Source organism: Fibroporia radiculosa, assembly GCF_000313525.1.
Source record: "Fibroporia radiculosa TFFH 294 genomic supercontigs, scaffold1405, whole genome shotgun sequence".
NCBI lineage: Eukaryota > Fungi > Basidiomycota > Agaricomycetes > Polyporales > Fibroporiaceae > Fibroporia > Fibroporia radiculosa.
Window position 1 is genome coordinate 32034 of NW_012133296.1, and position 10795 is coordinate 42828.

The 10795-nt window shown below is 51.8% G+C and overlaps 3 protein-coding genes across 3 annotated transcripts; all 3 read left to right on the plus strand.

Annotated features, from left to right (window-relative positions):
- Nucleotides 1-361: 361 nt before the first annotated feature.
- On the plus strand, nt 362-5462 carry FIBRA_02734 (uncharacterized protein; the record flags this gene model as incomplete). Its single annotated transcript, XM_012324588.1, has 16 exons — nt 362-483; nt 551-608; nt 665-715; nt 767-852; nt 911-992; nt 1044-1328; nt 1387-1627; nt 1680-1858; nt 1908-2065; nt 2129-2529; nt 2579-2928; nt 2978-3886; nt 3937-4143; nt 4196-4812; nt 4867-5053; nt 5115-5462. 16 exons carry the CDS (start codon nt 362-364, stop codon nt 5460-5462), a joined length of 4281 nt encoding a protein of 1426 aa, XP_012179978.1.
- A 1021-nt stretch (nt 5463-6483) lies between these two features.
- FIBRA_02735 (uncharacterized protein) lies at nt 6484-7169 on the plus strand (the record flags this gene model as incomplete). Its single annotated transcript, XM_012324589.1, has 2 exons — nt 6484-6969; nt 7023-7169. The coding sequence occupies 2 exons, from the start codon at nt 6484-6486 to the stop codon at nt 7167-7169; spliced, it is 633 nt and encodes a 210-aa protein (XP_012179979.1).
- Nucleotides 7170-7239: 70 nt separating this feature from the next.
- Nucleotides 7240-7884, plus strand: FIBRA_02736 (uncharacterized protein; the record flags this gene model as incomplete). Its single annotated transcript, XM_012324590.1, has 3 exons — nt 7240-7481; nt 7536-7697; nt 7752-7884. The coding sequence occupies 3 exons, from the start codon at nt 7240-7242 to the stop codon at nt 7882-7884; spliced, it is 537 nt and encodes a 178-aa protein (XP_012179980.1).
- Nucleotides 7885-10795: the final 2911 nt, after the last annotated feature.

The window sequence follows — 10795 nt, forward strand, 5'->3', positions numbered from 1 at the left end:
CGCTCGTCGTCCAGGGCGCTTAGTTCTTCGAGCAAATTCTCAATCACTGCAACCAACAGACCACTGAGCTACACTCTGAATAATATAGCACATACCTTCGCTAGATACCTCCATCTGAACCGCGATCCCAAATATTCACTTTCGGTTGTCTAGACTTGCTCTAACTCTGGTGTTGAAAGAACAGGAGGCGCGAGGTGGGTGAATAGTTACAGCAGAAATATGCGCAGAAGCCTTCATGATATTGGCATTGAATTGTAGCATAACATTGTTTTTGAAATCCAACGTGTCTGGGTTCAATTCGTCTACTCAGAATCCCGAAGTCTCACATTGGTGATCCTCGTAGCAGAGTTCCCCACGACTCATGTCTACCTTTGCAAAAGGGAAGTTGAAAGCAGCGCGAGAAGCAATTGGAAAGAAGGACTACGAAAAAGCCAGAGATACATCTACGGAAGTGCTGGAATACGAGCCTGAAAATTACAATGCGTACGTCCGAATCGTTGTGTCACCCATTGGGAAGATCTTTGTCTTAGTATCAAGGCATTGCGCGCAGAAACGTCTTCCTTGGATTAGCCCTCCTAAATTTGAAACAAATAGAATCGAGCGAGCAAGTAACGCGAAGCAACATTCTCTAAGTACTGGTCACTGACCATTCCACTGCCTCTAGGCATACCAAAAGGCGGCTGCTTCTAGCCCCGACCAGCCATTGGCGTGGCAGGTATGTGTTTGCGCGTAAAACAGACATCCACACTAATAATTCCAATTTCAGGGCCTTTTACAGCTGTATGAGCAGGCTGCCAACTGGGTCAAGTATGCTGAGACTCTCGAGCATCTAGCGCGTTTATTCTCCAAGGCGTAAGTTTTCAAATAGTATCGGTTGAACATCAAATTCACAGCTTATCCTATTCCATAGTGGTGATGCAATAAAATGTGCTGAGACTTTACAAAAATTAATTGACCTGCGCCGAAATCCGGACAGAAGCACATCCATCCAGGTGATTAACAAAAACCCCACTGCTGCAAATACTTTCTGACAGCTGTCGCAGCTTGCAGATGCTCTATCATTGCTACTTGTTGATTCATCGCTGTACGCAGTTCTGTCCACATTGCCCCTTCCTGATCCTACCAATCCAACGTCCACGGCTATCCGTGCTATCCAAGTGGCAATACATAACACACTGCCCGTGCTAGAGGAGATCGTCTCTATCTATGAGAAACAGGAGTCGGAGACAATCGACTCGGAAGTGGCCAAGCGGAGGACACGTCTCGGTGCAGCAGGTCCAGAGCAACTACGAAAAGAGGTTGGCAGAGAGATTTTAGGAGCCTCGAAGGTAAACTCCATCTAGGCCCCATATCTTGGCCACAATAAAGTAACCCTGCTTCATTTAGCTCCCCAATCTGTACGATGAGATTATGAGACATCCCAACACATCTGACGAGTTGCGTCGGGAGACGGAGGCCAAGCTCTTGCGGCATAAGCTACAACATATGCGTATCCTGCCCTCTTCACCACAAAAAGCGAAGATTACAGCCGAATTGGAAGATTTGATTGGTGGTATGGTGCTGCTTAAAATCAAAGATGAACTGGCGTGGACACTCTTCATTGAGGGGAAAGATGCTGAGAAAATTGGTCGGTTCATTTGGATTAACATCAGAATAATCCTCACCCTTGAATTATCCAGAGGGCTATGATCTGACCATCTTACGCCAATTTATTGAGCTATTCCCTACTTCGCCGTGGGCGGACCTCCTGGTGGGGTATTTTGGATACATGGACATACCTCTCAACAACCACAACGACGAAGAAACACAACCACAACGGAAGCAAGACCAGGATAATGATCATATCGACACGATCCTTGTTCGTATTGCGTTTTTCAACTTAGCACACAAGTCATCTCTTTCCACAGGACGCCTTCGGCAACCTACAAGACTCCATCATCGCTCACAGGATTGTTGCTGAATTGTATGATAATGAGGGTGACTTAGAGAATACGATCAAGGTAGCAGAAAGCGGGCTCGAACTCGTTCTTCGAGCCGAGCAAAGCAATGATAGGCCACTTCCCCTGTGTGTTTAGCCGGTTCCTCGTTGTATGCTGATGGCGAATGGAACTAACTATGCCATGATTAGGGTCAGGAAGGCCTTCAACGTCGTCCTGGCTTCTTCTTTAGTTCATTACTACCCTCCGAAACATCATGCCCGTGCACTTGGTATACTAAATGAGATTCTCAGCACTGACCACGACAACGTTCCATGTCTTATGGGACGCGGGTATGTCCTCGAATTCGCAGAGAAGTGGGCTGAGGCGGGGGAATTATTCAAGAAAATCGCGGCGCTGTTACCAGATGACTTAGGGGACGGAATTCGTGCGAAAGAAGAGCATGCTTGGTGTCTTGTGAATTGTCATAATCTTGACGCGGCTGCCACGGAGCTGCGTGATGTCATTTCTACTCTGGACACCCTAGAGGATAAGAATGAAGACAGAGCGCGATGTTGGTGGCGACTTGGAAGGTGCACGTGGGACATGGGAGGTAGGAGTATTCCCTACGCCCAACGGACCTATTCTGACCCCTTGTCCAGACGATCGCCGCGAAGAGGCCTACCATCACTTCATTACAGCGTTGAAACGATCTCCAACGTTCGCGCCAGCGTTCACCGCGCTTGGGATTTATTATTCTGAATTCCAGTCCCCACCTGATCCGAACCGAGCATCTAAATGTTTCCAGAAAGCATTTGAACTCGATCCTCGCGAAACAAATGCTGCACGTAGGCTGGCAGAAGGGTTTGCCGAGGAACGTGAGTGGGATCTTGTCGAGGTGGTTGCCCGGCGAACAATCGACGGCGAAGGCGGTCTGGAAGGTGGAACAGTTACAGCTCGGTATTTGCCTATCAACGCTTGGGCTTGGAAGGCTGTAGGTGTGGTTGAACTTGTGAGCCTATTTTCTTTTCTTGTCGGAGACGTGCTTATAGTTCGACCAGAACCGCCAAAATTACTCTCCCGCTATTCAGGCATTGCAGATTGCGCTCCGGACGGATGGGGAAGACCAATTATCCTGGTTACGCTTGGGAGAAGCTTATAGCAAAGCGGGACGTTATGCAGCCGCTCTGAAGGCGCTTGAGCGTGCTCGTGAACTTGATCCTACCGATTGGATATGCTCTTACTTCATTGGTGAAGTACAGCGGCAGACGGGAGACTTTGGAGGGGCCATCAAAGCGTTCGAATATATTCTTCAAAAGCAGCCGTCAGAGCTAGGTGTCCTTGCATCTCTGAGCCAAGCCTACTTCGACTTGGGTCGTGCCGAAGCTGCTACCGCGTATTGGGCAAGAGCAGAAATATCCTTCGCATCTTCCATTCATACAACACTCCAGCTCGTAGCTGCTAGCCCTGGCTTCCGCCGTGTTGCTTGGAAGACTGCTGCCGATGCGGTCTTCCATCTCTCGAAATTTAACTCATACATGGACGAAGACTTCGTGCGAGATGTGTTAGCACAAATGGCACCCTTGGTTACTGAGCACCCAAGCCAGACGCTATCTGGGATTGTTGCTTCGCCTGTGAGCCTGGATGATCCATCCAGACTGTCTCTGACGGCCCTCGAGATTGCTCTTGCGGCCTATGAGTATCGTATTTCGCTAGGATTGTTAGACGACGTCGCAAGTGGAAGCGCTCATTTTGACCTGGGATCAGCGTTGTTTGCTTATTTTCACAAAGTTCAGCTCGACGAAGCGCGAGAACGAGCGCGACAAGAAGCTATCAACCAGTTTAAAGAAGCGATAAAGATGGAGCCTGGTAACGATCGGTATTGGCATGCTCTAGGTAATGTCACTGCAGAGAGTCAACCCAAAATCGCTCAGCATGCATATGTCAAGGCTCTCGACATCAATTCTAAGGTATGACCTGAGATCTCTGGTTTGACTGCAGCTGAAGATATTTACTGTAGAGTACCGTGACATGGACCGACTTAGGCTTATTCTACTTGCACTACGGGGATGGGGAGCTTGCAAACGAAGCGTTCTATAAGGCTCAAACCCTAGATCCCGATTACGCTCTCGCATGGGTCGGACAAGGGCTTGTCGCTACGCTCAATGGTCACAGTCCAGAATCTAGGGCACTCTTCGAACATGCAGTCGGCTTGTCCGCACCGGTGGTGGGTGAAATTACGGTATCATGCATTATCAAAATTTACTCATTGTTCTCAGCCCGAAGCGGATATCGAGTTTGCAAAACGTCTCTTCTCTAGGCTGAACATGGCGGCGCACCCATCCAGCTCATCTATGACGGATGCGTTCTCCCCCGCTTTCTTTGTCCTTGATAGGTTCTGCAGGGAACGCCCTCAAGATGCGTCGGCTTTACACCTTTTCGGGCTTGTGTGTGAACGGATCGGACACGTTGAGCTCGGCGTAGAGATGATCACTCGTGCCATTACTCTTCTAGAAGCAGCGTATGAAGATTCAGAAGATCCTACAATTGAGAGACGCTTCACCATTGCACATACTAACGTGGCCCGTCTGCGAATATCATTGGGAGACTACGACGGCGCGCTGGAGTCTTATCAGGCGGTGATGGGACTACTTCCAGAAGAGCCCGACGACCGTACGTCTAGAATTCTTTTAACACAGGCCCAATTTGGCTCGGGGCTGGCCAATTTCAAACTCGGTCAGCTCGCAGAGGCTCTATCGTTGTTTGAAGCGGCCATGGGTACCGCAGCGGATGACCAAGTTATGCGGGGTCACGTTGTGATTCTGCTCGCGCAAGCCCTGTGGGCAATGGGCACGGAAGAAGGAAGGGAGTCCGCCAAGGCACAGCTGTTGCAAAGGTGAGGACACGACCCTGATCTTTCTGGCGAGATTGGCAACTGATACAAGCACAGCATCAATGCCGACTCCGAAAATCTGATGGCAATAAACACCCTAGCGGGTATGGGTATCCTAACAGACGATGATAGCCTCGTCGACGCCGCTTTGTCCGAGATCGTCTCACTCCCGCTCGATCAACGCCTCAGCCGAGATCCAGATAGGGAGGTCCCATATCTGCTAGTTCAGCATCACCTCGGACAGGTGGGTGGTTTCATATCTGTGATCCACGTAATTTTTCACGATCTTTTCGTCAATGTAACAGGGCAACACGCAGGACGCTTTGGCGGTCGCCCAGAAGGCAGCCGTCGCAGAGCCCTCGCGATCCGATATCAGACAGGAACTGGCGTCGCTGGTGCTCCGGCAGGGTGAAAGCAGCGGGGCACTAGCAGTCCTCGGTGGATCTGCAGCAGCACGGGAAGACAATTTGACCCAACTCCGCAAGTCTCTGTACCTGGAAGCAGTCGCGCGGGCGCTCGCTAGTGGGGATGCTGCAGCACCTGCACATGAGTCGGTGACGATGGCACAGAAGGCGGTGGTGTTATCGCCCTGGGATCTTCGGGGGTGGCAAGCACTGGCATTAGCTAGATCACAAAATGTAGCATCATCATAACATATCAGCATGTAAGATACCAAGGCACATCTCGGGCTCATCATGGCTAATCCCACTAGCACCGAGCGCACACCTAAGAAATCCGATGGCTGTATATCCGAACGAAAAAATTCGTACCCCAAGATCACTGCCCCGACTTGGGATAAGCTTTCGAAGAACTGTCTATTGTGATATGCTAGGGGCCAACTACTCAATCTTGCTTTCGTTTGAGACGTCTTCGGCGAGCAGAGTAGATACGTACTTCCCGCTATTCTGACCTTCGTTCCCAAACTTTCATAAATCTCGCATAAATCGCAATCGAGCTTTTATATAGATAAGCCTGCATGACAACTTGGCCGACCTGCAAGAGACCTAGAGCCATGAAGTCCATCCAACGGGGCTACAAATGCACCAATTGAAGCCACCACGGTGTAGCATACTGTAAGCAGAGCCATGGCCAGTAACAATGTGATTTCGCGCGATCGGTACCTGCTTCACAGAATTTGTTGCTATCGCTGCTCCCCTCGAACAGGAGGTAGCCCTTGTTACGGCCTGCTCCGAATTTCTCCCGTGTGGTCTATACCGTGGTCATCATAAGTCGATGATTCTATGGGTAGCAGGCCGCTGAGCGCAAGGAGGGTCGCATACAGCTGCCGAGGTCATGCTTGCAGACGTGTATAGATGAGCAAATGCAGACAGCGAGATTGGACCTTGGTATGCCCTTGGGTTCCCCGTGGATGAATAGAAGAAAGTTGTTGAAGAGCCTGAGGCGGCCAATGGAGGCGACCACTTTAGTCGGTGAGGAGCGCGTGTCGTGGGCGGCGGCGGCGCCGAGCCCACACGCGTCTCTTGCCAACCCGTTCTTTCTGCTCTTCGTGATTTTGTTTCTATCGTTGGTCTTATCTTCTTCGTCTTGCTTGCCACCAGCGTCCTCCAAATCTGTAGGCAACGGCTGATTTTGCGTGTATGCTTTCTTCGTTGGGGCGGAATGGCTTGGTAGAAAGGTGCAGCCTCTTGTTCATTTTACGATTAGTGGCATTAAATGCCAATCACCAGTCTTGCAATTACGAGGCATCACCGGAATGCGATTCTTTTTCACCACCGGCTGAGGCATGCAAATTATTCGGTCCTAGTGGTCCAGGATAGGTTTCCGTTTTCCGTAACGTCGTCTCCTCGTCCACTCGCTGCCCGCTTGCTTTCCTCGTCCACGCCGCCCAGCACAACACCCAAGTCGACAGATGGTGTGCTGGAGCCTCCCCCCTCACCCTCCATCACTGCAAGAAAGCATAAGATTGAACTCAGACCAGGTCCTATCAAGACCCAGAAGACACCGCTTCCGGTGACCGACGTCGCACCTGCATCTTCCAGCCCGCCCGCCCCGCAGTCGCCCGCGCCTGCAAAGACTGAGTCACTCGTGGAGACGACGAAGCATGACATGGAGGATGCGTCCCAGCACGGCATCCTCGCACCCCCACCCGCGGACGCGTCGTGGGCAGGCAAGCTCTGGCACCAAGCCAAAGAGCTCTTCGTACGTCCTTGGCCCGCACCCCGAGACCCACAAAGCTAAAACATCTACGCTAGAAATTCTACTGGCGAGGCATAAAGCTCATCGCGAGCAACCGCCGCCGCGTACGCACGATCGAGGCGCGCGTCCGCGCCGGTGGTGCCCCGCTCTCGCGCTGGGAGACCAAGTTTATTCAGACGAACCACCGTGACATGCTCAAGTAAGTCCCCGCTCCGTTTTCTGTCCTACGCTCGCTCAGCGCACCGGTGCCACAGACTTGTCCCGTTCCTACTTATGATTATCATCATCGAAGAGATCATCCCGCTTGTCGTACTCTACGCGCCATTTGTGCTCCCCTCGACGTGCCTCCTCCCGTCGCAGAAGGAGCGTATCGACGCCAAGCGGCGCGAGAAGCAAAGGCTTCGTGTACTCGCCAGCAAGCCGCTCTTTGACAGGCTGCGCGCGCGCATGCTCGCCAGCCCGGCCACCCCTGTCGCGGCCCTGCTCGACCAGCCCACCCTCGTTGCCCTGAACGGGTGAGTAACATCATATCCTTTCTCGTGCGCACTGAGAGCTCTGGCTCCCCACAGAGTTCTGTCCTTGTCGACGTTGGGCCCAAACGCACTACGGATGCGGCGTCTACGCCAACATTTGTCCGCGATTGCACAAGACGATGCGCTGTTGAGGCACGAGTCGTTTGGCAAGATGCTCAGCCACGCTGAATTGCGTGATGCTATTGAGGAACGAGGAATGTGCGTGTCGTCGTACCTGCTGCTGTCAGCCCTCACTAATGTCCTTTTGTTAAGCATTACCGAAGGCCTCTCACCCAAGCTTTGGGAAGCGCGCTTAGAATCGTGGCTTTCAAGCGTAGACGGAGAGGAGGATGCCTTCCGGCATCGTGTATTGCTGGTTGCTAGCAACGGTGCGGGCAAGTTTTGAGCTGAGCCATGAGGGATTAGAGCGCCGTGTTTACTGTACCATTCGTCGGGTAATGTTTACCACTCAATCACTACTACATCCTTACTGCGTGTTAATTTATGTCTGGAGGCAAAACACCTGGCTAGTGATGTTCATTTCAGAGTTGAAAACCACTACAATATGTTTGGCTATGTATACATACTCGGATATGCATGTCTAAATCCCACAAGGCTGCACTTGGTTCCTAGCGTTGCCGTCAATGAGACTAGCACAACGCAATGACACAGGCCAATTGGGCTTATCACAATGTGTATCGATACAGCAACTGGTATGTTTATGGTGGGGCCAGGTCCATATCTCGAGCGAGAGAAATAAGTTCAGCGCTATTTCTCGTCACCCTTGTAAATTGACACATTGGAAACGATTATATAGGAAAGAGAATGAACTGCAGACCTGATCATGTTCTGCTGGAACTAGAGTTACACCTCTGAGAAAGTGGGTGCGCAGTACTGGAAGGTCGGTCACTACTAGCGGCCCCTTAAATGAACGGCATATGTCCAGAGGTCTAGTAGTACGCCCGCGCTCAAGCTGTGATTTGCCATGGACAGGCTGTGCAGCCGTTGCTCTACTGCCAATCAGCTGTGCCATCGTATGGCATTGCTCCGACTCGGAAATCTTACCAGCTCTTAGATCGGGTTATTTTTTGAGAGCTACAGTGGCCATGGACTGGGCTTAGCAGTAGAAACTTCGCGGTGCTATGGCATACCATAGGCCTCGGTCATGGAGACGGACAAAGTTGATGAAGGTTTGTCTGATGTATTGGAGTCGGAAGGATAATAAAACGAGCTCAAATGAGAATCGAGATGAGATAAGTCTCGGCGCTCAGAATCACAAGTGGTTCCAGCATCACCGCCCAATTGTCTTTGCCTTCCTCGAATCTTTCTGTTTTCTGCTCTCACATTCCATCGTGCTGGGGCAGGCCAGACAGCTCACCGGTCTACGAGCGCTGGCGTAGCTCAGTCGACAACGCTCCGTACGGCATCAAGCGGCGAGCCACCGCACTCATGGTAAGCACCGCAGGACCGCCAATGGCGCAGAGAAGAGGCACATGGGAGCCTCTACCACTCATAGTGTATGGTTACGCTACCCACCCGCTCTCACCCAACCGTCGCGATACGAAATTTTCGAGTCGCACCCGTGTATCGACCTTCACGAGCACCACAGATGCCTCAGGCGAAGAACATCTCGTCCACAGGGATGTCGTAGCCCTAGAAGTCGGCGACAATGTTTACGCATTCGAGAAATATACCCCGAGGGACAAGGAGGCAGAGGGCGTCTGGTATAGAGGGTGTGTTTTCCTTCACCTGGTCCATTGACTGTTCGTCCTGACGACGTTTCGAAGCTATGTTGTCTGTCCTTCTCGCAGATCTCAAGTGAACTGGGCGATGGTCTCGGATCCATCGTGCTCAGCTCAGCGAGCAGCCGCCAAGGCTGACGAGTCCCAGCAAGTCTATATAGGCATCTTCCCGGCCTCTCACATATTCGTCCGCGACGAGCTCTCAGACGCGGAAGGCCGCCTGGCAGAGCTTGCAGCTGCGATCAGATCTGGGCCCAATGGCCACCAATCAGATCTCTATGGTCCGTGGATGAGAGACAAGACTGTGAGTGGTGCAGCCACTCCGAGGGAAGAAGATGGATTGTCTATGAAAGATGGATTCTCGATGAAAGATGGTTTTTCAATGAAGGACGGGTTTTCAATCAAAGATGGACTCTCGAGGAAATCATTCAAGATTGCGCCTCCTCCTGATCAGGCCAATTCTACGCGCGCCCGACTACCCGTTTACCCACCCAGTGTACGATCTGCGTCTCCTACGGAGTCAGGAGTAATGAAGCCTCTTCCTCCACGACCGTCGCTGAAGTCCGGGGACGACACAGCATCGGGTGCAGAGCAGCCAATAATCGACGAGATTGCATCCGCTCTGCGCGAATGGCATGTACTCATGTTCCAGTACCTTGCACGCCGAGACTACAAGCTTTTCCACATCGTGCGTGAGCACATCGAGGCGCTTCATCTGGGACGCCGACAGCTGCTCGCTCAAACGCTGAGTTCAGATGAAACTGACAATCTCAGACGGGAGTGCGTCGCACGACTAGTGGCAGGGAATCTTGTGCAGGGTTTGGACATCATTGTGCGGCACCCGACTGGCGGCGGATTGGTTACGGTTGATGTGGAAGGTGAGATAGACCCTCGGAGCTGGATGAGTGCAGTGCGAATGTATGCCATGACAATGTCTCTTGCATTTATGGACGTCTCGCCTTCCACACACCCATACAGGTCGGCGCATAGAAGCATGTCCATCGATTATTCCACCTCCATGACGTCGCAAGTACCATCCGCCTTCCCTGAATATTCGCGCAACCGTGCACCCTTGCGCATCTTGGGCTCTTTGGCATCTCCGAGTTCTCCCCAGCCTGCAAAGGCCAAGTTCTATCATATCTTCCTCGATTTACGCGCATTTGTTGCCTCTCCGTGTGCGCCAGGGGAAACTGCAGAGCTAATCTTCTCCCTATACAACAGGAACGATTCGCGCTTTGTCTCGGAGGAGTTTTGCGCCATTCTAAACCACAATGGTGTCCTTGCTCGTGACCCGTCTGCCCGTATACGAACACTATTCACGGACCTTGTACAATCGGATGCCCAGGAGTCGATATTCTTGGTGTGTAAGATCGTGCGGAATGGGTCGATGAAGATGGGCAGCACAATGGGTTCTATTCCGGAGGGAAGGAGACGGGCTTCTGAGACCTCTATGTCAAATGGTGCACAGATCAGTGGGAATGTTTACGATCCTGATTCTCGTGGAGGCTCTTCGTCCGACTCCGCACCGCAATTCCGACGGCCGTTCGGCTGCGCGATCCTTGAACTCACCCAGCT